Genomic DNA, 27,196 nt, shown 5'->3' with positions numbered 1-27,196 from the left:
GCATGAACCAAGGCTCCCCAACAGGAAAATGTGATAGGAATCAGCTGGGGCCAGGTGAAATGAACTGCATAGAATTATGGAATATTTGTTTTTATTTATGATGACAAGGAAGTCAATCCCGGACACTATCCACAGCCTTCCTAGGTTGCTATTTCAGAGTGAGAGGGTTTGGTTATGACTGATGCATGGACCACAGTGGAAAATGAGCTAGGAATATGGACAAGAAATCACTGAGATTTGATAATCAAGATTATTCTGAGTGTTTCAGGTGAGCTGTTTCTACATTATTATTATTATAGTTCTATAGAAAATGTAACAAATCTTTCTCTAACTTTTTCTTTTCATTATCTCCATTCCAAAAAGAAATCTGATTCTTTTGGGAGGATGTCAGGGGGCAGGATCTGTGTTTAATTTTTTAGTCTTACTTAGCTCTAGAAATGGCCAGATAGATTTGGCCAAAACTTTCCAGAAATTAGCCTTTTTGTTTCTAAAATGTCCATGCTTAGTATGCTATTTTTAAAAAAGCTTTGAGAAAGGCTACAAGAGCTAAAAATGATAGTTATAATAATAGTTTCTGGAACTGTGAAGTTTAGCCAGAACTAAAAATTTCATATTTAATTTTGAATGTATATATATATGTATATTTTCCTTTTTTAGTTTTTTTCTGTAAGAAAAATAAGAAGCAGGAAAGAAAATTTTATTAAAAACTTTGATGATACCAATATCACTTTGAGAATGAATACTAGTGTGGGGTGTTTTTTTTGGTTGTTGTTTATAAAACATGTAGTTGTGATTCTCACAACAACCCTATAAGGTAGGTGCTATGAATATTCCCATTTTGTAGATGAGGAAACTGAAGCTCTATGTTAGTGCCTTGCTCTGTGTCACAGAAATGTAAACTTTGACTTGGAAAGTTTTCCATTTGACATTGCAGTCAGAGTGACAAGGATGAGTCATGAATTGTTGAATGAGAATCTTGACTTGGACTCAAACTACCTGTATGGCAAGTCACTTAAGTGGACCTTGTCTGCTTTATTTGTAAAGTGAATACTGCTCAAAGAACCTTCCTCTTAGGGTGGTTGGCAGGGACCAAAGGTAAAATGTCTGAGAAGCACTTTGAAAATCTTAATTAAAGCTGGGATGAACAGCACTATTCTTCTCCTGGAAGCCCAGAGGTATCCTTGCATGTCCAGGCACACAAGGGCAGAAGCTAACCTTTGGAATCTGAGTCTGGATTTCCTTCTGGGGGCTGCATTCTTTCTCCATTCAGAGCTACCTAAGTGTGGTATTGCAATGGCCAAGTTGATTGCGGTCTGTAACTTGTCTAAAAGTATGGCCAAACTTGAGTGGGCTTCACCTTTCTTTACAAAAACGTTGGTTTTCTCCAGATTCTTCCACGTCTCTATCCTGATAGAAAGTTTTAAGGCAGGAAGTCATGGAATATTTGGGGGCATGAGAATGGTGAATGGAATAGTAAGAGGGACCCTATAATTTCTGAATTCTCCCTGGCAGCTTTAGGGAAAAACTTGATTACACGCCTATCACTCTTCAGGAAGCAATCCCTGAAAAGGCTGTCCAAGCTGAATTTCTGTACAATGTATACCCAGTAGGGTAATTCATTCAATTCAACTACTTCATGAATGAGCTAGGTACTATTGTGTTTATCCCCATTTTACAAATGAGGACACTGTGGCATAGAGTAGCTGAGTGACTTGCCCAGGGTGACATAGAGAAACAAAAGCCTCAGAAGAATCCTTGCTGGCTTCATGTTGATTGAGAAAACTACACATTTCTATATACAAATATATATATATATATATGTATATATATATAATTTTATTTTTAAAGACACATCAGCTCATTTAAATCAAAGGAACTACATTTGGGGAGCCTCGCGATCGCCTAGGTTCTCCTTTGGAGTGGAGGGGGCTCTGTGCATCTTTTGATGACACCTTACAACATAAGCATTGTTTTTCCTCTCCTTCCACTTCTGAGAAAAGAAAATTTAATATTTTTTTTCCATAATGTCTCTCCTACTGAGTTATAGATGTCAGCAGTAGTGGTCTTGAACCCTTCTCACCGAAAGCTTGGTAAGAGCAATTGAAGAAGTAGGACTATTTAATTAAGTCCTGTATGTTGAAGTGAGTGGAAGAGTTAAATCCTGTTCACACATCTCTTTAGTTGCTTTGAAAGGGATTTATGCTGCTAATAACTATGGCAAATTGCCAGAAAGCAAATTATTTCCAGAGCATAACTATATTCTTTCCCATTTCTTTTCTTCCCTTCCAGTGTGTGTGTGTGTGTGTATGTGTGTGTGTGTGCACGTGCCTGTGCATGCATGCATGCTTTCAATCCTAGACATAATGAAAGCACTCAGAAAACTGGTAAATTTTTTAAATGAAAAATTACATACAACTGAAAAAAAAAACAGAAAAAATTTTAAATAAACTCTTACTAAAAATAAATGACAAAGTATGAAAACAAAGTAAGTAGGGCTATTTTTATCTTTTCCATAATGGCTCAAAGGTCTAGTAGAAAAATGCTGCATCTTAATGTAGTGAAATGAAAAGTCTATTAAACCTCTTCCTGGTTTATCTCTTTAATTTATTTTTATTCTGAACTTAAACATTAAGAAAACCATCCCCATACATATAGCAACATGCAAAAAGAGGATTCTATATGAAACCAAACCTCCATTTCAATCTTTTAAAAAAGAATATAATAAATTATAAGCTTTATTTTGAAACTGTACTATCTGTCCTTGTTTTCTTCTGAACTGTTCTTTAATGTACATTTTTAAATGGTCCTCTTTTGAGGGGAGGATCATCCCTACCCCTTACTCCAATTAACTATAAGAAAGAAATTTAAAAATCCATGTAACAGATTAATGCAGTTGAAGCAAAGCCAGTAATGGAAGGGGTGACTAGGTGGCCCAGTGGATTGATATCCAAGCCTGGATATGGGAGGTCTTGGGTTCAGATGTGGACTCAAACACTGCCTAGCCTTGTGACCCTGGGCAAGTCACTTAACCCCAGGTGCCTAGTCCTTATGCTCTTATGCCTTGGAACTAATACTTAGTATCAATTCTAAGACAGAAGGTAAGGACTTAAAAAAATCACAGTGGTCACATCTATGATTTCTTTTTATTTCTTTTTGTACCCTCTGTCCATCACCTGCCTCTTAAGGAGCTGGGTATTATCTTTCACAAAAGGTCCTTCAGAGACAGAGAGAGAGAGACAGACAAACAGAAACTTGTGGTAGGTGATTGCTTTGATCTTAAGTTTCAGAGTCATTTTTTCTTTGTATTGTTCTCATGGTTCTGCCTTCTTCCCTCTGCTTGGGCTCATACTCCCTAGAATCCCCTGAAATCAATTCTTTTGGCCAACTCATCACACTGATACACTACAATTTGTTCAGCCCTCTGTACAAGATTCTGTTTGTTTTCCTTCCTTCTCCCCATTCTGTGCCTACTTCATGATCAGAAGTTTGTTTTGCTTGTGACTGTTCTCTCCCTCTCAGCCCAACAACCCCCTTGTTTAGTTCGACTGCATGTTTCTATACCAAATTTTGGTTCTACATGTGCTCTTCTCTCCCTTGCCTGTTTCAGAGGAAAGGGAAGGTTCATTTGATTACTCCTTCCACCCCTTCCTCCATGTTTCTGTATTCTTCTCCTGCATTTGCCCCAATTAATGAGAAAGCAAGCTCCACTCTTGGTGGAGTTGTGAACTGGTCCAACCATCCTGGAGAGTGATTTGGAACTATGCCCAAAGGGCTATAAAACTGGGCATACCCTTTGGTCTAGAAGTACCACTATTAGGTTTGTATCCCAAAGAGATCAGACATAAGGAATAAAGACTTAAATGTACAAAAATATCTATAGCAGCTCTTTTCTGTGGTAGCAAAGAATTGGAAATTGAGGAAATGTTCATCAACTGAAATTGTGGTATAGGACTGGGATGAAATTCTATTGTGCTATAAGAAATGATGACCAGGATGCTGTCAGGAAAATCTGGAAAGATTTACATGAACGGATGCAAAGTGAAGTGTGGAGAATTGCACATAGTAAAAGCAATATTGTACAGTGCTGACTGTAAATGACTGAGCTCTATCTCAGCAGTTCAATGATCTAAGAGAATTCTAAAGGATTCATGATGAGAAATACCATTTATATTCAGAGAAAGGACTGATGGAGGGAGTCTGAATACAGGTTGAGGCATACTTTTTTAAACTTTATTTTTCTTGCTTTTTTGTCTGTATTTTGCAACATGGCCAATATGGAACTTAGTTTTGTATGACCACACACATATAAGTTAGAGTAAATTATTTGCTTTCTCAAGGAGTGAGGAAGGGGAGGGAAGGAGAGAATTTGGAACTCAAATTTTTTAAAAACAAATGTTCAAAATTATTTTTATGTGTAATAAAAATATAATATATATATACATATACATTTATTTCCAAAATAAAATTTTCAGGAGAAAAAAAGGGAAAGCAAGGCTTGGTTTCGTTCCTCCTGTATTCCACTTGAATAATCCTCTTCCTCCTCCTCCTCTTCCTCTTTTTCTTTTCAGTTTTTACAACTGACTCATTTACTTCTCTTTGCTCAGGCCCTCTTTCCTAGCATTTATGGATGCTGCTGACTTTGGAAATCAACCGGTTGATCAGTTCTGAAGGGATAAAGAGACAAAAGAGACCCAGCCAATTTGAAAATTAAGAAGCCAGCAGGCAGACACATAGTAATGAATGTGTGTCAGGAATGTATAACTGCTAAAATACAGAGACTACCTAGGCTGACAATTCTGCCAATGCTAATTTTGAATCCACATATCTAATCACTTCCTTGATTTTATAAATTGCGAATTTCAGTATATTGAGTTTTCTTTAAGGTTGTATATGTGCAGTTGGATTGGCCTGTGATCTCTAGTTTCACTCCTGGGGGAAATACCTGGTATTGAAGAAGAAAGTTATTTTTCTGGAGCCTCAGATCTGTTCCTAAACAAATAGCAGAAAAGGGTACCTGTTGTTTTCTCTCTCAAATGAGTATGTGCAGACAGGCACTTAGGAGCACAAGCTTAAATCTGTTGTTGAGAAGGCTAGAGTGTGTGATGGAGGGGAACAAACAAGACTGAATTTTACTAATAACTGCAAGACAGTTGAAAAATGCCTTTTTTAACTGGTCTCAGACGCTTCCTACTGTGTCACCTGGGCAAGTCATTTAATCCCATTTGCCAAGCCATTGCTCTTCTTTCTTAGAGTTGTATGAAGATAGGAAGTAAAGGTTTAAAAAAAAGAAGGAAAAAAAGACAAATGCCTATTTAAGAGAGAATTTAGTGAGAATTGATTGCAGATGAAAATTTGGGATTGACGGCTCAGATGGTGGAATTACCTTAGTGGCTGGAGAGTAGATTTCCCATGGAAAGACCCATCACCTCTCTTTTGGGGAGCTTAGGAGACCCAAATTATGGGACTACGTCCAGCCCGAGTTTCCCTGAGCCACATACCTACATACATAGCACACCGTGCTATCATGAAATCTTTCTGGTACTCCCAATAATCAAATCTCTGCATAGGATATACCTACTTCATATTGACTTGAATTCTCTGTAGGAGTTTCACATTTTATAGTAGGATTCCAAAGTCTGTAGACCCCCTAGTCCAGGGGTCTAGCAGCTTGGATGGATCATCCTGTTGAGTACAGATGAGGGAAGAGCATCAGTCAAAAGCAAAATCTAATGGAAGAGTCAGACAACTGCAGCCAACCGTGATCTTGGACAAGTCTCTTCCCTGTTTGGGGTTCTCAGTTTCCTTATTTGTAAAGTCAGTGGGGTTGGACTAAGTGATCCGAGGAGGTCTTCCTTTCAGGTGAAATGCTCTAGTAAGTGTTTCAAGCAGGGTATTTTTTTTTAAAATATTTCTAAAAGTGTTAGGGATATATAAAAGGGCTATAACACCAGTCAGCATCTGTTGATTGATTAGGAGTAAGCTTGGACCTGATGTAGAACACTGCCCTAGAGGTGAAAAGCCTTCCTGGCCATGCCTCATCTCTCTGATGATCTCTCCTCTCACTAGGGAATATATTAGACGTTCTGGAGAATTTCCTAGTAATCAGAGTTCTGAGTTAGAGGGTTAGGAATAGGACTTTCTGGCAGCCCCAGGAGACTGTAGGGCTGACTGTAGGGTTGGTTTTACTCAATAGTGTTGGTAAATCAGGGAGGGGACACTGGAAATAATAATAGTATTTGCATATTCCTTTAAGGTTTAATTATCTCATTTGCTAAGTGGTTTAGTCAGTGGATGGAGTTGGATACCTCCAGGCAGGAAAATTTGAGTTCAAACTGTAAACCTTAACATTTCTTAGACTTATGAATGTTGGAAATTTCTCCTTAAAATTTCTTAGACTTATGAATGTTGGAAATTGAAATTTCCAACATTCATAAGTCTAAGGAATTTTAAGGTTTACAAAACCCACTTACTATCTGTGTGTGACCCTGGGCAAGTTATTTTAATCTCCGTTTGCCTCAGTTTCCTCATTTATAAAAGTGAGTCATATTTGTTGCAAGGATCAAATGAGATAATATTTCTTTGTAAACAAAGGTGCTGTGCCTGGAAATCTTAGCTAATAACAACCCAGTGAGCTAATACTATTATTATCTTCATTTTGCCATTGAGAAAACGAAGCGGAGAGAGTTAAGTGACTTGCCTAGGGTGTCCCAGCTGATAAGTGTGGATTTGAACTCCAGTCTTTCTGGCTTTGTATCTAGCACTCCCTGCCATGCCACCAAGCTGGGGAATCTGGATGACCGCCTAGAAAGAGGTCTGTTAATAATAATGAAATTGGCCAATGTTCCATCCCAAAGCCTAGGTTCTTCCCGGAGTGTCCCACTGGGGAAAGAAAATATGGAAGGGGGTACCCAAGGGAGAACCTGAGGTTCCTTCATCAGGGAAGGATTGAAGCAGGTGGTGTCTGTGTACTTGTTGTGTCTGTAAATATCCCACTGCTGTTTACAGTACAGAACAGATTCTCTGGCTTGGGAGGGCAGGCCAAACCAGAAGGAATTGTTCCCGTACTCCAGGCCAAGAATAACATCCTGGCCAGTGGGGGTGGGGGGGAGCAGAGGTCAGCTTGAGGCCCTCGAACTGTTGAGCTGCAGGACATGCTGACCCCAGGAGGAATTGCATTGAAAAGAAAAAGATGGAAGTTGCAACCGCCATCCCCCTTTGGAGGAGTGAGGGGTGGGACTCTCCTGCTCCAGCTTTGGCATATACTTTTTTGGGGGGATTTGTAGCATCCTAGCCTCACAGGGCTGAAAGGGTTTGCCCCCTTGCAGCAGGGTAGCATGGGATCCTGTTCTGGTCTTTCTTATTCTTCTAGCAGCTCTGAAGAACCCTTGCAGAAGTTTCCACCCAGAATGTTCTTTCTGTTAGATGAGTGAAGAACACTGAGGATGGGTCTTTTGGCCCATTTCTTCCTGTTGTGCCCAAGGCTCCCCCTCTCTCTAGTTATCCCAGGTCCTCACTCTGCTGCTGGCCTGTGACCAGCACAGTTTTCCCTGGGAATTCCTGAGGTTTAACTGCTGTCCTCTGGGAGGCCCATTTCTGTTTTGGATTGATTTGGTCCTTGACTGAAAAGGGGCTGAAAGCTTTTCCTGATGGCTTTTATTTCTTGCCTCTCCCAATTCATTTTGCTCACCTCTGTTTCTGCCTCTGTTGTTTCTGTCCTCTGTTGGGGTCCAAGTTGCCTCATTTGGGAGACTCTAAAAGCCAGGTTCTCTTCTACAACATCGCCTTCCCTGTTTGCTGCTCAGCAGTGATCCCCAGGTTGACAGTGCCAGGAATGCTGCTTAACATCTGGCTCTCTCATGAATTCTGTTTGCTTTGAGTGCCTGCTAAAGGCAGAGTAAAGGTCTTGGCCCTTTGGCATGAAAGCCTGCTTCACCTGAGCCTCAGTGTCCTCATCTGTCAAATGGAGTCACTTTTGCAGGGTTATTGGGAGAAAACCACTTTGTAAAGATGGGTGTGTTATTTCAACTGAAGTAAGTGCCTTACTCTCTTTTAATATCATTCTCACCCTTCTAAGTGACTCAAAGTGACACTTCCTCAGTGCTTGAAGTCATGGCGGTCCATCATTCAGTGCCCCTTTCCCCTCTCCCTCAACAGCTTTTTGAAAGATAGGCCAGTGTTTTTCTGCCCTCTGTCTCAGGCTGACCCTCAGCTCATCCAGCTGTCAGGTGGGAAGTCAGGAAGACTTTTGATAATGATGGCAGCTCCCATTCTCAGGTGTTCAGGATTTCCTTGTAAAGGCTTCCTCGTTACCACCTTCCCTGCCAGGGCTCTACCCACCAGATCAGCAGAGGAGCCTGGGGACCAGATTTGCCCAGTGACGCTCCCACACGCATGCCTTCTGATAAGGATGGGCAAAATGTGAATGTAGTTTCGGAAATGTGAATGAAGGTCCTTGTGTGAAGTGGGAATTGAGGAGACCTTGAAAGTACCAAGGTTTACCCTCTTTAGCCACTCTTCAAGAAACTGGGAAGCCATTTCAAACGAAATGCTTTATTGAGAGCGTCAACTTGGAAAAACACAAAACCTCTCAAGCAGTCAGAAAAACCAAGTCTTTAATGAGGAAAGAGATGTCTCCTTCCATAATAATCGGCCCCTCCGCAGAGACAAGTATCAAATGCTACACAGAGTCAAAACCCTGGGGCTCTGAGGACAGTATCTCTGGGATTGTCCCAGGGATCTTTGATACCCTTTGGAGAACCCAGGATATCAAACCTGCACTGTCAGGTTGCAAGCTGGCTTGGGAAGGAGGCTGGAGCCAGGGCTGGGTTATCCGGGAGTGGTCTGCTACAATGATACTAAAAGGATGGTTCCTACACTGGTGTTGGTCTTGGGAATGGATCTCTGTTACAGTGGGGGAAACTTCCAACACTATTAGGTCCTCTAGCCCCACCTAAGCTGGGAATCATCAAGTACTTTAAGGTCTACTGTTCAGTCTGAAATGGGTGAGTCTGGGACAGGGGCAAATTCCGAGCTCCCAAAAACCTAGCTGACAAGAGAGGAAAAGTACAGCCCCAAAACAAAAAGCTCCAAAAGCACAAAGCCAAAACACCTCAGCTGACAGAAACACTCCTTATTTATAGGAAAATACAACCCTCAAGCCAAGCGTCCTGGTCAGGTTCCAGCCTTCCTGAAGGAGGTTACCTCCAAATTAACCTCCTTTAGCAAATGCTCAAGGGTCAGAATCAGGTTTCAATCTGCAAACAAACTCAGATACATTTTGGGTGCAGGACTGACTAGCCACAGTGGTGTTTTCCAGAGCTTCTAGCCCTCGGGGTCTCTTGAGCAGGCACCCCTTTGAATGCAAATTGAACAGGCTGGGTTAGTAAGAGGTGTGGGAAGAATTCAAATTAAAGCAGCTCCAGGGTTACTTGTGGAGGAAACTGGGGAAGGGGCTATTAGTCTAGCCTGGGGTTCTTAAAAACTTATTCCTATATCACTAGACTTTAACATTTTTTAAAGTACAAATTCAAAAGATATTTCAAAACACCACAAATACTATGTATAGTGAACATTGGTTGCTTCTGATAGTGAAGACATAAGCTGTTTCTGGCTCTGGCCAAAGGTAATTAAGAGGCCATTGTATTCTGAATGGAGTGGGGCAATCTTGCTCTGATAGGGATGCTGTCTCAGAGAGACCCGCTTTACTCTTTCTGGGGTCCTAGGCATATATGTTTTAGTGATATTAATATTGCTAATATACTTGAGAATAGCACGCTAATTTCTCACTCCACGCATCCTCCTTTGGGGGTATCCCTGAACAGGGAGCTGGATGTGCGAAGAGAAAAAATGGCACAGAACCTGCCCTTAATGAGCTAGCAGTTTACCTGGGGTGGGGGTGGGGGTGGCACATCACACATATAAATGTACTCCACTAAGCCAAGTGGGAAGCAGCCTTGGTCCACAGGTCCACAGAAAATAGGGGGAAATTATTTTAAAATACTATCCCAGACTGGCAGAATTGGAAAGGCCCTTGGGGGCTAAACAAGAATCCCCTCAAAGACACATCTGGTCACTTATCTGGCACTACAGTACACAGAGCTCTGGGTCTAGAGTTGGGAAGATCCTAGTTCTAATCCAACTGTAGATACTTAAGCAAGTCATAGCTGTCTTCCTCAGTTTCCTTCATTGTAAAATAGGGAGAATGCTGACATATCCTATGATTGCTGTGGAGATCAAAGGAGACAAATCTCTCAAATGCTTAGCACAGTGCCTGGCACATAGTAGGCACTGTTGACTTGGAAAAAACAGAACTATTAAATAGTCGAAAATCACTCTTTAATCAAGGAAAAGGGGTTCAATGCAATAGTAGGCCTCCACACAGAGTCCGAAGATTGAACTCTGGATGCTCTGGACACTGACCCCTGGGAGAGCCAACTGAGATAGATGACGACTCCAAGGAACAAAAGAATTTGGGGATCCTCTATACCATTTGGGGGAAATCCAGGGGCAGGGAAAAATGACTGATGTAACTATAGTTACAAAGAAAATGGGAGTGTTCAAACTAGACTGACAGGATACAATCAAGATTGGGAAAGGAATCATAGCTACAGGCTGGGGTCTAAGGGAAGGGGCTGCTTACAATGGATACTAAAAGGGTGGTCCCTGCCCAGATTGTGAGTCTTCAGGGTCTCTGATACAATAGTGAGTCTGAAACTGCCAGCCTGAAATTCCCTTCAGGGTGGATTCTCACCAGAATGGGGGAACAAGTACAAACTTTGGGGTCTCCAACTTATACTCTAGTGCTGAAACTTGGGGTTCATCAGATCTCACTAGGCTACAAGTTTGGGGTTTCTAGATTCCATGTTCATTCCCTGACAAAGATTCTCTCAGCCTTCACTCAAAGACCTCCAATGAGGGAGCCCATGGCTTCTCAGATGGGGCTCTTTGCATGGTGTAAATTATAGGCAGTGAGGTGGCACCGTGGACAGAGCACCACTTGTGGATAGGAACCTGAGTTTCGATCCTGCCTCTGGCCCTTACTGATTCTGTGCCCCTGGGCAAGTTACTTAACCCAATCTTCCTCAGCTTCCTCCTCTGAATATGTCCATGGGTTAGATGCCCTTTCAGGTTCCTTTAGGATCTAATTTTGTGATTCTTACTGGAAAATACCACCTTTGTTCTCAAGGTCCCCTTCTCCCCATATTTTTTAAAATGAGAACTGCCTCATCTACTCAACCCCAAAGGGGTTATACTGTGAGAAAAGTGCTGTGGCATGGGCATTGTACCCCCAAAACTCCAAATCCCGGGGTTCACCTCAAGCCCCCCACAACAATAGGAAGTCACAGGAAAAGTTCTAAACCCACGTTAGCTGAGTGCCTCGTATAGAAAGGAGACACTCAAGAACTTGACTATTGAATTGGAATCAAGTCCTGCAAATGGACCCTTATAACTCTTCCCCCATTTGGACTGCTTCTCCCCCTCCATTCATGCAGGCATGCGTGCATAAGTGTGTGTGTGTGCCTATGTCTCTGTGTGTCTATATTCTGTGTCTGTGTGTCTGTTTGTCTGTCTGTCTGTGTCACTTCCAGTGGATTTCCCAGCAGCAAAGCTTCAGGGGGGTCCGTCAGAGGGATTGATTGGCTTTTGAGGCCACCTCAGCCTTCCCAATGGCCCTGCTGTTCTCAGAGACTCTCAGAGCATTGACTCTTTTCTCATTGGCTGCTGAGGTGGAAGAAGAAGCTGAGACTGCAGGACTGTGCTGATGTCCTGGCTCCTCAGGGTCTGGCTGCCCTTATTCTTTCTCTTCTTGTGTTTTTCTGGTCTCTTGGAGCCAGTCATTTGCATCTCCTTTGGGAGCCTGGGTCTCCCACTTGATTCTTTCTTCTTCTAGCATTGACCCCACCTTCCTCTGTGAACCTGGCCCTAGCTTCTAGCCTCTTGAGCAACCCTGAGTTTTAACTCTTTGTGGGTGGCAGACAGTTGTTATAGAATTGATTCTCCATCTCCAGTGGAGGTCTTGGGGCTTGAAGTTGTCACTTCCTTATCTGGATGGGGCATAGGAGGACTAGAGATTTGTTTTTTATTTTAACATCCAGCCCCCCCCCCCCCCCTTTTTAACCATTTTATCTTTTGTTTTCTTTCTCTGTCCAACAGGCCACCAAGCAGTTTCTGGAGGAGATTAACAAGTGGACAGTTCAATACAATGTGTCTCCACTCTCTTGGAACCTGGCTGTCAGGTTCCTCATGGCCAGAAAGTTTGATGTCCTCCGGGCTATTGAATTGTTCCACGCCTACAGGGTATGTAGTTGAGGGTTTAACTTGAACTGAGTGAGCTGGGCTGTTCCAGAACTGGGTGTGGGTTGGATATGGGTTAGCCACATGTCCTTCAGTATCTTTTATGGGGAGAAGATTGTGCTATTTGGTTTTATTGCCTAAATGATTAGTCTGGTTTGGAAAATGAAGGTATAGGCTCTTTTGGTTTGGGCTGAGGAGGTCAAACACTACTAGCTCTAAGTCTCTACTCTTCTGGTGGATGTCTGCCCTCTGAGTTTGGATTTTCACATTCCCTGCTGACTTTTAGGGGTGTGGGTTCACTTATCCTCTGCCTTTTTTTTTTAAACTCTTACCTTCCATCTTAGCATCAATACTGGGTATTGGTTCCAAGGCAGAAGAGCAGTAGGGCTAACCCACAATGGGGGTTAAGTGACTTGCCCAGGGTCACACAGCTAGGAAGTGTCTGAGGCCATATTTGAACCCAGGATCTCCCTTCTCTGGGCCTTGCTCTCAATCTACTGAGTCACCTAGCAGTCCCCACACAATCAAGATTTGACTTTGAAATGACTACCATTTCTATCAGCACTTTAATTAACTGGTATCTGTTTTTAAAAGATGCTGACTTTACCCCAGAGGTACTGATAGATCCATCTCATTTCAAAAAAAAAAAAAGGACTTTTCTTTTATTCTTGTAAAGTCTCCCTTTTCCAGGATTGGTTCTTCAACTTTCACAAAAAAAAAAATAGTTTTCAAAGGAAATCCCTTTCAGGGAAACATAGTGACTCTTGCTCTGGGGTTAGAAAAATCTTCTGGCGAGCTGCTCAAAACATTTGCTGAATTCAGAGGGATTTTTGCCAGTGACATAATTGTGCGAGCCTCAGGAACAAGAATTACTAACTTACTGGTCAGCCTGTTGCTCTAGCAGTAAACCCTGAGGCTTTCTGAACAGGGAGGTTAGGGCAAGGGAGGTCTAAAAATTTCAGATTGCCCCTTGGTTCAAGAGGTCCTGCCAGTCTTGAAGTAGCCTTGGACATCCCTTAGAACCCTAAAGAGTTGGTGTGCAGTGCCAAGGCTACTTCCTCTCAGGGCATTAGGTCACTCATTACTCTTGCCTAGCAGGAAGGGGATTTAACAAGCCATTTACTGGGAAACATTCTGAACTCTCAGATGTGCTCACTGGATCGGGCTTCCTTTTTAGGAAATGCGACGGAAAGAAGGAATCGTCAAGCTGAAGCCTCATGAGGACCCTCTCCGTTCAGAAATCCTCAGTGGGAAGTTCACAATCCTAGTGAGTGCTGTGGTCACTCAATCCACAGGCCACTTTCCCTGCCCTCCTGATTTGGGCTCTTGGGTTTTTGTCCTGAGTCTAGCATTAACAGGCAGGTCAGAAGCTTCCATGAGGCTGCTGTGCAAGTCAGATGCAGGCTTCTTTTTGTAATGATTCAGCAAGGGTGTCCTGACCTGGAGACATGAGAGAGAACACAGCCATTTAGCCTGCCAGCTTGCTGGGGGGAGTGGCCACTTGTTAGGGCCACTGGTTTCCCATGAAGCCAAATGATGGTATCTCTAAGGCAGCTTATACTGGCCATGCCCTGCCCCACTGGGCAGTTACATCTTCCAGCTCAAGGAGAGGAGGTCTCAAACATGTTACAAATCTGTAGGGTCCTGCTCTGTGATTCTTCCATCTTCCCCCTTTTCTTCCTGTTCTACTGGGGGGGGGGGGGGAGAGAGATTTAGTTAGAACAGATCTGTGACCACTGTCAAGGACAGATACAAATGGACAGAAAAAAAAATGGCATCTGAACTGTCCATCAGGCGAGCAGCATGGGACAGACGGACCTGCCCCACAGTGAAGGAATGCCATAGGAAGCAGTTTTTTTTCTTTCTGAAGAAGTTAAGCAGGTCCAGCCAGGATGATTGGCCAGAATCTCTGCAGAATGAACCCTCAGAAGGACTTTTGTGTTGCCCTACCTTGATTCCTTCGCATTCCTTCTCCTTTTCTTCCTAGAACACACGGGATCCCTCTGGAGCTTCCATTGCCCTCTTCACTGCTAAGTTACATCATCCTCACAAATCCTCCCAACATGTGGTACTCCAGGCTCTGTTTTACCTGCTGGACAGAGCAATGGATAGGTGAGTTCTTGAGAATCAGTCCATATCTGCTGACTACTGCTAATCCTTGGCATGTCCTTAATTTAATTCCCTTTTATAGTCTGTACTAGCAACTGCAGTGTACCTAGAATGGATCGGTGGGCTAAACCTTGTATATTATTTAGTTAGGGTAAATGTAAAATCCTATAGTTAGGTTAATAATGATCACTTGTACAGGTACAGAATGGGAGAGAGCTAACTAAGCATTAGTTTGTGCGAAAGAGTTCAGGGTGGGGCAGGGAAGATGTCTCTGAGAACTGAAAAATAAGCAAGAGTCAGTAATGTGATGAGTCAGCCACAAAAGTGAATGCAGGGGGAAGCTTGGTGCCTCAGTGGATTAAGAGTTGGGAGGTCCTGGGTTCAAACCTTATCTCAGACATTTTCTAGCTATATGACCCTGGACAAGTCACTTAACCCTCCTTGCCTATCCTTTAGTGCTCTTCTGCCTTGGAACCAAGTCATACTATTGATTCTAAAATGGAAGGCAAGGGTTTAAAAAAAAGTGAATTTAATTTGAGATGCAGTAATGGAAGGATTGTGTCTGGACCCAAGGACCTTGTAGACTTACCATGTTTTTTCCTGGGCACAGTACTTCAGGACTATTGACTTCAATTCTAAGCACATTTTAAGAAAAACCTAGGAGGCTGGCCAGGAGGAAGGGGAAGGGTGACTCACCACCATGTCGCCTGAGGATTTGTCAAAGGAAAATTTGAAGGGAATACCTTAGCTATTGTCAGATATCCTAACAGCTGGCTCGCCTGTGAGAGTGTTGCCAAACTTGTTCTGTCTGACAGTGAAAATCAGACCTCTGAGCAATGGAGTGAAGCTATAGAGAAACAGATTTTAGCTCAACTTAAGGAAAGACTTCCTAATCCCTAGAGCTGTCCAAAGTGAACAGTCCTGTTGGGGAAGCTGGGAGTTCCCAGCCCTGGAGACTTCAGAGTTCTTATACAGAAGATACCTGCTCATGTGTGAGTTGGACCAGTTGGCTTTAGAGGTCCCTTCCAACACTTAGAGGATTTTATTCCATCTGCCCAGGCTTGTACTAGGAACTGTGAGGGTTACAAATAAAGGTAAGACATGGTACAGTCTGCCTTCCAAGGTGCTCAAAACTTAAGTAACCCCACTGATGTGGGTAGTATTTGGTCTTTGTTTTCTAGGTTCTGTGAAAGGGCTCATGGTTCTAACCATCAGCTGGTCACATAATAGCTAGTGTCTTAGGTCAGAAGGGGGCTAGGGTTTTAGTTCCAGCTCAGTCCCTAGAAATCAGGGTCACCTTAGATAGGTTCCTTCTGAGCCTCAGTTCCTTCATCTAAGAGTTGTCCTGGATCAGGAGTTCTTCAAACCTTTCTTGTGTTCTGGGCCCCTTGGCAAGGCAGCCTGGGGAAGGAAGCCTATGGGCCCCTTCTCAGAATCATGTTTTTTAAACCACAGAGCAAAATACACAGTATACAAAGAATACTAATTATGTTGAAATACAGTTATCAGAATGACAGAAAAGCAAACCAAAAAAACCAAGTTCACAAACCTTAGGGGAAGAAATTCTCCCCTAGATAATTTCCTGGTTCCCCTTAGCCTCTCAAATACAGGGGAATTAGACACACATGTGTTGGTTTCTCATCATCCTGCCTCCTTTATACAGATGATTCTGCCCATTATGTACCTTGGACAGCCCTCCGTACCATTCACCCTTTCTCTTTCATGGACAGGCATCACCGTGGCTACTTAACCATGGGTAAATACTCTGCTTTTACTCACAGAAAGTCAAATGTCCCCATTGGTTGAATAATGTCAATATTATTCATTATTCAATTCAATTCAATTATCCAATATTACCTAGCATTTTATAATACTTAAATTTTTTTCCATAGTGCTTTCTGATCTCATTTGAACTTCATAATAGCATTTTGAGGCCCAGACTGGGACAATGTAACCTAGTTGAAGATTCATCATGCATCAGTGATTGAATTGGTGTGGGGAGACAGGTCTCTTGAGCTCCTGGTCCAAGATTTTTTCAGCTACTTAAGATTTTTTGTCATTCTTGTTAGCAAGTTCCACGCCCCATTCATTAAATTATGATGATAAAAGTTCTAGGTCTTTTAATTTCTGGTGCTTAACTCTTAAGACTATTTCTTAAAAATTCCATTCAGCTAAACATTAGATCCCCATCCCTGATAAAACACTGTTTTGGGCACTGGAAATAAAAATGGCCCATTTATTGATATGAAGGAGTTCCTAATAGTTGGGGAAAAGAGATGGAAATACCATGTGTCTGCACATGCTTGTATAAAGTCTTGAATATACATTTGTGTGATTACTATAATTAAGAGCACCCAGAAGTACTTCCCTTTAGTACATTCTGTCTGTGAGTCACTCTTATGAGTACACAGATTAATAAGGAACTTAAAGTATACATTCAAGAAGATACCCATGGCCTTTTTCACCCACACACAGTGAAATAACTTCTATTAGAGAGGTACAAATAAAATTCTACAGACATTCAGAGGTGGGAAAAATCAAATCACTTTTTGGAGGAGTTAGGGCAGGAAGAAAGAAGTGAAGATTTGATGGAAGAGTTGTTGTTTGAGTAGAACCTTGAAGAATGGATTGTGTTTTGATGGTTATAAGAATATTATTTCAGGTAGGAGGAATTGAGCTGGGAGTTGATTTAGTTAGTAGATAGTGTGTACCATTGAAAGGTTTTTGAGGGATAGTATGATCTGAGCTGTTTTTTAGGAAAGTTATTCTAGAAATCTGAATTGGTACATGGAAAAACTGGAGACAAATGGACCATTTAAGAGGCTATTCTATTGCCCCAGAGGAGAACTAATGAGAACCTGAACCAGGGTGATGGCAGTGGGATTGGATGCCAAAGACAAGGGGATGACTAGAATTGATAGGTGTTAGTGACACTGCATATGGGGAGTGAATTGAAAGAGAAAGAGCACATGACCCTGGGGGCTAGGGTCTGGGTAACCAGAGAAATGGTTGTCATTGGTACAAATGGGGAAATCCAAGGAAGAACAGGTTTACGGCATTTATCAGATGGCTACTTTGGTTTGGCATGTGCTGAATTTGAAGTGTTAGTGGTATATTTAGTCATTTGGAAATGAGGATATGAAAGTAAGAAGAGAGGATAAAAGACTGGGCATAGAGATCCACTCAAGGCTGCTTAAAGAAAAGATCATCAAGGGAGATCACATAAAAAACATTTAAAGAATGAGAAGAGAGTCAAAAGTTATTCTAGCAAACCAGAAAAGAGTAGCAGTGCTGAAGTCAAGGGAGGAAGGTGTCTCTGGTATTACCAAGCTGGAGGTGGAGGAGGATGGGATGTGGCTATTGTCCAGCCATTGGGAAGACATTGTTGACCTTGGAGAAGCCAGTTTCTCTAGAGGGATGGGGACAAGTGACTAGAGACATGAGGGAGACTGAAGTTCTTTCTTTGAAGGAATAGCTGTTAGTTTTGTTGAATTTCTCCCATGCTCTGGATGCATGGATCATTACAGGCTTGTGACATTGAACAAGTTGATTCACCTCCCAAGCTCATTTGCCAAACCTCACAAAGTTGTTTGGGGAATGATTCTGTGTCCATGTGAGAGCCCAGCTATGAGGAAAGCTCTTTGTAAATTGGCTCTTCTTATTCTTCTTTCTGGGTCTTAGTTTCCTCAACTGTAAAATTAGGATAACAACATCCCCTACCCACCAGAGTTGTTGTGAGGGTTAAATTGACAAGGGCTTAGCACATTCCTGGCTCATAGGAGATGCATAGTAAGGGCTTATTTCTTTCCTGTCTGTGATTTTCATGGCTTGTCTCTAATTGATACACATTTGGATGGCAAGCACCATATTCCCCCCTGAAAACTCACTCATGGGTTGGCATGGGATTCACTTTCTTCTCAAAGCAGGGGTCTGGAATGGCCAGGATCTTCCTCCCCATCAGTGGTTTCTAGGAAGGCTCTCAAAATGTGTTTATTTCATAGGAAGAGCTTCAGCTCCACACTTCTCTTGAAGAAATGGCATTTTGCCTTCTTCCCATAGGCACACTGGAGAATTTTATGACAGTTCCTTGTCACAGAGGGTTGGAGATCCTTTGTGTAATGGCTCAAAACTTCATTTCCAGATGGGTATTAATGACTTCATTAATTTTTATAGAATCATGAAAATTATAGGTCAGTTAGGTACCTAAGGTTCAGAGAAGCCAAAGTGACTTACACCAAATCTCCCAGATAGATAATCATGTGTAAAGATGGGACAAAAAGCCCCCAACCAGATTTCTCAGGTCTCATGCTTTCTCCCTGTACCCTATTTATTGTTTTAAAATGTTCTTTTCATTATGTCATTTCCCTGCTTTAAAACCTTAAATGGCTGCCCATTACCAGCTACGTGGCTCAGTGGATTGGGAGCCAGGCCTCGAGACAGGAGGTCCTGAGTTGAGATCTGGTGTTAGATACTTCCTAGCTGTGTGATTCTGTGCAAGTCACTTACCTCCAATTGCCTAGCCCTTACCACTCTTCTGCCTTGGAACCAATACACAATATTGACTTCAAAGACTGCCCATTGTCTAGAGGTTAAAATTAATACTCCTTTGCCTGGGATTCACGGACTTCTATCATTTGACTTTGGTTTGCCCAGTTTACCTTTAACACCTCATGGCCCATTTAAGTCTATCCTGAGTGACTTGTGCCCTGCTGCCCCCAAAAAGGTCACAAACATTTTTATTTCAGTGCCTTCGCTTTACGGTTCCTCTTTTCTCTTTATATCCAAATCCTACATTCCCTTCAAGATCTAGTTCAGATTTAACTATCTCCATGAAGCTCTCCTTGAACTCCTAAAGTACCTACAATCAGATACCATTCAATTGGTCATACCATTTTTTTTGCAATGTTATTTAACTTTTTATTTCGGTATGCCTAGTCTCCCCAACAGAGTAACAAGCTTCCATATTTTATATAGTTCTTTGTATTGTTCTCAATGTCCACACTAGTGCTGTAAGGTTAGGAAAAGCTCAGTAGGTTAGATGAGTGAGTGAATAAATAAATGAATAAATGAATGATAAGTGAGAAGGATTATCTTGTTATTACTCAGTCCGTGCCTCATAATTAAGAGAACAGAAGTCAGAAATATCCTAGAGACCATGGTTTATTTTGTTGGGAATGTTGAACATTTCCATGGAAAGAGTAAAATTTTTTTGTATTTATATTTATTTAAAGTTTCTCAATAAAGCTCAGCTATGTGGGGTCTAGGGTATTTAGTGTGAGCAGTATAAATCCCAGCCTCATTTTTACACATTTTGTTTTATTCTCAGCCTTGAGTGTGTTTTCATCCCCTTGTTGTATTCCAGGATGTTGCATGGAAAAGAAGATTCCAGTTCCCTTGAACAGGGGATTCTGTGAGCTTATAGAAAGATGGAAAGCCCCCAGATTCAGTTAGACTTCCTAAGAACTCTGTGAAAGTTCCCCCAAATAATTTTGGTCTCTCTGACGTATTGCATGCATGCATGCATGTGTGTGTGTATTTTTTTTAAAAAGGAAAAACTTGTATCATAGATACTTATGGAATAGGAGGAATAAGTTTCCAGGCTAGTGCTTTTTCTGCTTTCCTTTGGAGGGTAGAATTCTTGATTTGGCTCAGGGGTGCAGAAGATTGGATCCAGATCAGTATCAACCTGATTGGGTTGGACAATCAAGACCTCGTGGACAGGAGGGACCAAAGGATTATACTAGTTAGTGTTCTCCCAATATGTGTTCCTTTCCCATGCCTCTACCATTTCTTAACTACTTTAGTGTGCGGTCTATAGTAAGTTAGTTTACTGGCCCCCTTTCCCTTTTGATATTAGAAAAGCCTGTGTGATCAGGAGGAAGCCCTAGCTTTCTGTTTTAAAGTTAGTCATCTAGACTTGCATCATACAAATGAAAAGTCCTTTCATGTGGCCCCCTAGCTGTCAGGATGATGGGCTCCCTTTCCAAACTTGACCTGGGTGCCTTGTCATGTCCAGTAATGAGGGCATTGGCTCGGAACAAGAGCTCTGGGGTCAAGACCCTTTCTCTGATGCTCCCTGCTCAGGTGGCCTTGGCCATCGCTTGACATCCCATGGCCACTGATCATGTGCAAAATCAGGACCTCGTGCCTACATTTTAAATATGATTCAGTGCTCTCAAGAGGCTGCTTGGTAGATTTGAGCTCACAATGACAGTGTATTCCAAAGGTAAATCTCATGGTGATAATCTTCTGTAAGAAAATGTTCATTTTGGCTCAAGATCTATCGCATACTTTGGTCCAGTTGAACCTGAAGCTGATCAGGAATCCCTTCTACAAGATCCCCAACAAGTGGTCACCCTGCTTGGGGATAGCTCTTTAGTCTTCCATCTTTGAGCACACATCTTTATGTGTGTCTTTGCTTTGCCCCATCCTTCTTCTCACTCATAAACTGTTTTGTTTGTTTGTTGGCTTACAGTTTTGAAACTCAAAGGAATGGATTAGTGTTTATCTACGACATGGGGGGTTCCAATTATAACAACTTCGAGCTAGACCTCGGCAAGAAAGTCCTAAACCTCCTGAAGGTAAGGAACTCTTTTAGCATTCAGGCAGGCTCTGGTCTCCACCCTTTTGTTATGGATTACCAAAGAATGGGGTGCATATTCCTTCTTTTAGGACTAAGTAGATGGATGTAGGGGAAGAGATGAACAAGATGACTGCCCTTTTGTCCCCACAAAAAGATGCAAGTTTAAGATTTCATAGGAAAGTTGAGTATTTAAACTAGATTTGCTTGAAATACATACATTTGAGGTGATACATTTGAAATATGCTTTTCTCATTTTCAGCTTTATATATCTTGTTAACACCGAAATTCTCTGTTGTTGGGAAAGAAAAAAATTACATGCACGTGCCATTTGTATACTTGTAGCTCCAGATTTCTGTTTGATTTAAACTATTATAATTTTTTAGTGCATAATATCATAAAGATATGGAGTTGTTTGTTTTTTTTTTTACTTTGGGATCAGCACCTAAAAGTTTATATTTCTAAATGAACAAAGGCAGACTTTCAAATTTTCAGTAGTGAATCTCTCAGATTTTTCATTTTCTTTCTAAAACACGATATAATCTTCATTATTACAATCGCTACCACATAGAAGCAATAAAATATTCAAGTGTTATTAAAAGTAAGCCATTTGGGGGCAGCTAAGTAGTTCAATGGATTAAGCCCAGAGACAGGAGGTTCTGGGTTCAAATTTGGCCTCAGACACTTCCTAGCTGTGTGGCCCTGGGCAAGTCACTTAACCCCCATTGCTTAGCCCTTACCATACTTCTGTCTTGGGACCAATCCTTCGTATTGACTCTAATACAGAAGATACGAGTTTAAAAAAAAAAAAGTGAGCTAGATAAAATTGGCCCAATGGATTATGACTTTCTTTACATGGGTAGCTTTTAAAAGAATTAAGCATAGTTCTGTAGTCCTTGCTTTAAGGGAACAGGTGAATTGACTTTTCTTTCCTATCTCTCATAGAATCTTCCACCTAGTAGACACTCAATAAATATTTATTAAATTCAAAATGGAATTTCTCCTTAGTGAAAAAACCATTATATTTTCTGAGTCAAGGCTTTTGTTAGGGTAGCCATGAAGAAATGCAATATATAGATCACTCCCTCGATCCCCTGTTCGATTTAAACTATTGTGATTTTTAGCACATAATATCAAAACCATGGAGTTTCTCTTGGGATCAGGATCTCCCCTGAAGAGGACCTGAGAATGGAAAATTGGGGAGGGGGTGGCAGGGAAGCATCTTTATACCTCTAGCTGAATCAGATTTGAGGGAGGTTAGATAATACCAAGTAATAATGCCAAGAGAAGTTGATTTTAAGGGAAGAGAAATAGAACTAAATAGAACTAGGAAAACATGATAAACTGTCGACCCTCTGTGGAAAATGTAGAGGCAGCATATGATGGAAGGAGACAAGCATTTATTAACCACCTGCTATGAGCCAGACACTGCGCTAAGCTCTTTTCTTTGGGTAAAAAAGTTCTATTGATGCCTTTTCCATGTATTGGATTGTCATTTCCAACTATAGTGCCCGTCCAGCTCTCTACAGAGAATCTCTTTTGTGACAAAGAAAGGTTGATCACAACTAATTGACACTGTGAAAGCTTGTAATAATCCTTTCCCCTTTCTGCTGAGAGGAAGGTGGCATATTTATTTCTTCTCTAGGACAAAGACTGACTCAGAAGGGGCAGTCAAGGGGCTCAGGCTGGAGTCAGGAGGTCCTGGATTCAAATATAGCCTCAGACACTTTCTAACTGGGTGATCCTGGACAAGTCATTTAACCCCAATTGCCTAGCACTTATTGCTCTTCTGCTTCTGTATCAATTCTAAGTCAGAAGATAATGAGCTTTAAAAAAAGCTTTACTGAGTTTTCCTTAGTAGTGTGTTCATTTATATTATTGTAAGCATTGTGTAGATGGTTCTTCTGGTTCTACTTACTTCATATTGATCGATTCTTACAAGACTTCCTGCGTTTCTTGGAATTTTTCCTGTTTGTCATTTTGTACTGCCCCCCAAATATTGTTATATTTATTGCCCCACCTTTTCAACCACTTGTGCCCACTGTGTTGTGGCCTGAAGTGCCTGAGATCCAGAATTCTTCTCTCTTCTCATAGTTGCCTGCACAGCTCTCTCTCTCTTCCTTCTCTTTGCTTTCTTCAGAATTCCTGATCTGTCCACCTCTCCCTCGTCTCCCAAGTCTTGTTCTGGCTTCATTTCTCTCCACCCATGTTCTTGACTCCTTTGTAGATCATTTAAACAACGCCTGTCCTTGAATCCCTTGCCTTGTTATTCTCCTGATGTTTTGTCCCTGTGTGTTCTCAACCACTTAGGAGACTTACAATAGATCAGGCTAGAATCAAGAGAAGGGCTTGAACTATGGTGGTGGCTATATGAATGGAGAGAAAGGGCCAGATGGGTCCACTTTTCAGGTCATTGGATTATAACTGCCTTGTAAAGCAAGGTAGGGGTGAGGAGAGGGAGGCTACATGCAGGGGGATGAAAGGGGCAGAGAAGGTGTAGCTGTGTTGGCCACAAGACTCTGGATTGGCTGCTGCAAGGAGAGTGGGATGTGATCCATCTTCCCATCCTCTGGTTGGCTGATGACATACCCTTGGAGCCCTGCCACCTGTGGATTCTGGAGACCACTGATTTAGAGGATAACATATATCCTAGTCTGAGAGTTAAGGCGCTCTCCTGTCTGGCTCTAATAACAACATCAAGTACTTTTAAAGCATATATTATAGGGGAGGGTGTGGAGAGGAGAGGGAATGAATATATTAAATGTGTTAGAGAGCTGTGTGAAGTATAAGGAGAAAGAATTGTTTGGGATTCAGGGATTAAGATAGAAATGATATTTGAGTGGGTTTTAAGGATAGGAAGGCATTCAAGAGGCCAAGAAAGAAAGGAAGGGATGAATAAAGACCCAGAAGTGTTCTTTAAGCCCCATCTATGTCTTCATTTCATTCAGTTTTCTCAAGGTTGTCCTTCATCCCATACTTCGTATTCTAGCCAGGCTGGACCACTCCCTTTCCCCCACTCCATGCTGACCTCATCCATCTTGGTGTCTATGGAAGATGCACTAGTTTAAACACTCATTTGGCTTCCACCTTGTCCGTGACCTTCTTCCCTCCCAACTCCCCACCAGCTGGTCAAGGCCATGTTCTCCTCCTGCAGTCCTTCTAGACCTCTCCTTTGTCTCATCACATCCTGCCTGTCTAAGCACACTTATTTATTTGTGTATATTTAATAGCAGCTGCCCTCCACCCTTCAATTAGATTATCAAGCCCTCTTGTCCAGGGGTTATGTTGTTTTCCATTTTGGTGTCCCCCACAACCTAGCACATGTTTTTTAAATTGTTCAAGTGGATATTCATTGTCACATTCATTGTTACAGATATTAAAAGTCTAACATTGTAAAGGAGTTTTTTTAAATTTCAGTTTTTAAAGGAAAAAAATGTTTTGAGATTCAGTGACCAATGTTAGCCACACTAGTTCTAACTTCAGTTTTAAACCTACTATAAGAGAAATAAAGAAAATAGTTAATGAACAGAGAAATCTTTGAAGGCACAAATTCGTTTATTTTGCTGGTTGGAGAACTGCTGATGAAAAACATCAGAACATGCTTTGATCAATAAACTACCTAGAAACCTTGAATTTCTTGTAACAACTGTTTGATTCTTTTTTCCTATTCCTAGAAGCAAGGAAACTAGGCAGAAGGAAGGTAAAATTAATTCTTTAAAATAAACCAATTTCTAATTCCTTTCCAGGTCCTTTCTTTCTTGTACTAGTGAAATCTAAGCTGGAAAGTCCTGTTCACTAACTGTGGGGGACCCCTAAAGCTCTGTCCTGAGGCATCTTGTCTTTTCCCTCCATTCGCTCTCACTTGGCAACCTCATCAACTGCCTGGCTTCAGTTATTATCTCTCCATCAGTGACTCCTATCTACATCTCAGCCTCAAAATTTCTCATCTTTCTCCCACAAACTTATCATCCTTCTTGTCTTCTCTATTACTGTGATGGATGTCACTTTCCTTCTGGTCACCTAAGTCAGAAACCCCAGGGTCATCCTCAATTTGTCCTTCTCATGAACCCCACATAGCTAATCTCTGCCAGATCTTTTCTATTCTTTCTCTCTGATGTCCCTCACACCTGACCCTTTTTCTGGCCATAGTCTAGGTCATGTTACTTGGTCCAGTGCTATATAATCTCCCTATTGGCTTTCCTGCTTCAAGTCTTTCTCATGTTCCACTCCATCCTCCACATGCTGCTGATGTTTTCCTAAATCACAAATCAGCTAGTGGTTCCCTTTTGCTTTTAGGATTCAATATAAAAATCCTCTTTTTGGCGACTCTTCATAATCTGGCCACATCCTGCCATGTCAGCCTCTTTTTGCTTGATCCTTCTCTACCTGTGGTCTAGTCCATGTGGGACATTTCATCAGTCATCACTCTACCTTTGTTCTGGCTGCTCTCTGTGGCCAAAAACCTACCACCCCTTTCCTCTGGTTTCCTTGAAGACTCAACTCGATCCTTTTTTTCTGTATGAGACCCTTCCCCATCTCCCTAACTGGGAGAGCCTTCTTCATATGGCTACTTGTGCTCAATCTGTAGCATTGCCTTTGGAGCTCATGTTGCTCTGATCAGCCACAGTCAAACACCGTCCATTTACTCTGATATTGGGCTATCATTTTGGTCCTCTTTAAGTACAAAGGACAACCACCAGAGCTACCTTCTTGAAGGTTATTTGGTATCCTCTTTACATGTACCCTGTATGTACTGATACATGTATCAATATTGATTTGTCTGCCCTTTTATAAGTGAAGTTCTTTGAAGATATAGACTGTTTCACTTTATCTTCATATTCTCAGTGCCTAGCACAGTGTCCAGCATACAACAGGTGCATAATAAATGCTTGCTTGTCTGCTTTCTTGATGATTATTGAGTAAGAACCCAGAGTGGAGCTAGAAACCAGAATCTGGGCTTAGAGTGTTCAAACCTCCAACTTATTTTACCAGTTCATTGGAGTGACTTGTATTTCCACATGTTTCATGTATGTGCTACCCATAGGGAGCCTTCCCAGCTCGGCTAAAGAAGGTGTTGATTGTAGGGGCTCCCATGTGGTTCCGAGTGCCCTACTCCATCATCAGTATCCTGTTGAAGGACAAAGTCCGTGAAAGGGTAAGTAAGGAGGGCTGACTGCCTGTGTGGGAAGTTGGAGCCCTTTAGCTGAAGATCTAAGGAAAGGAAAGTCTGGGGGAATGAGAGAGGGTGATTAAGTAGGTAAAGTCTCTTGCCCTAGCTTTTCACTTAATTTTGTGTCCTCCTTGGATGTTGAGTCAAATCTAATGAACATCATTTAATTGAACAGAAATGATAAAGGAAATGGGAAACTATTTTCAGTCTCTGGTAGCTATTTAATCCATTTCTCTCTAGGTCTAATACATCCTATTCTTAAACACAAAGGTGGGCTCTTGCCTTACAAGATCATTTTTGCCTTGACTATATAGTGTGCAAAGGCATCCTTTAGGCTGCTTTGAGACCCAGTGACTCAGAGAGGAATTGTTGCCGAGATGATTCAGAAGGCTTCTGAGACATGGCCTCCTTCACTTTCTATGTGGTGTACTAAACATGTAACAAGCAGGAGAAGCTTTCATTCTTATTTCATAGCCTGACATACTAAAAGTCAAGGAACAAAATGGGACAGACCAAAGCTGAATAGCAGGTAGTGGCCAACCTCAGAAATGAACCAAAGCCTTCTGATCCTCAGTTCCAACATTTTTTTCTGGATTGTCTCGCCTCACAAAGACTAATCTTAAAGGAGACAGAGAATCAGAAATGCCTGGATTTGAGACTCAACTTCTCCACTTCCTATCACCTTGGGCAGCCAGCTTACCTCTAAAATGAAGATAATAGCCCTTATAACACTCACCTTTAGAGAACTGCTTGATGAAATAAAGCAGTGTTGATCAAAATGTTTCTTACCTTTAAAATGCTAACTATGTAAATGCAAACCATATGGAGTTGATAGATGGATACCATTGAAGCCAGTCTGAGGAGACTGGGGAGATGAGAAACTCTTACCCAAATCATCCTTAAGAAATGAACTACTGCCTTCCTACTGCTCTAGAGAGTGATGAATATGCTGTTAGACTTGGCAGGCCAGATGTCATAGCTGGACACATCAGAGGGCTTTGGCCCAGTACAAATGAAACCCACTTTATTTCCTTTTCCGGTGT

At 41.7% G+C, this 27,196-nt stretch overlaps 1 protein-coding gene across 1 annotated transcript in view; it reads left to right on the top strand.

The window, feature by feature from the left end:
* PTPN9 (protein tyrosine phosphatase non-receptor type 9) overlaps positions 1–27,196 on the top strand; it is a 78,435-nt gene that overhangs the window by 15,744 nt on the left and 35,495 nt on the right. The window contains exons 2-6 of the mRNA XM_056799155.1: positions 12,154–12,297; positions 13,472–13,561; positions 14,282–14,406; positions 20,879–20,984; positions 26,028–26,138. Of these exons, the coding sequence (XP_056655133.1) occupies positions 12,154–12,297; positions 13,472–13,561; positions 14,282–14,406; positions 20,879–20,984; positions 26,028–26,138 (576 nt within the window). The remainder of the gene's footprint in view (positions 1–12,153; positions 12,298–13,471; positions 13,562–14,281; positions 14,407–20,878; positions 20,985–26,027; positions 26,139–27,196) is intronic.

Source organism: Monodelphis domestica, chromosome 1 (assembly GCF_027887165.1).
Source record: "Monodelphis domestica isolate mMonDom1 chromosome 1, mMonDom1.pri, whole genome shotgun sequence".
NCBI lineage: Eukaryota > Metazoa > Chordata > Mammalia > Didelphimorphia > Didelphidae > Monodelphis > Monodelphis domestica.
Note: the sequence above shows the minus strand (reverse complement) of the source record. Positions and strands in the feature narration are given on the sequence as shown.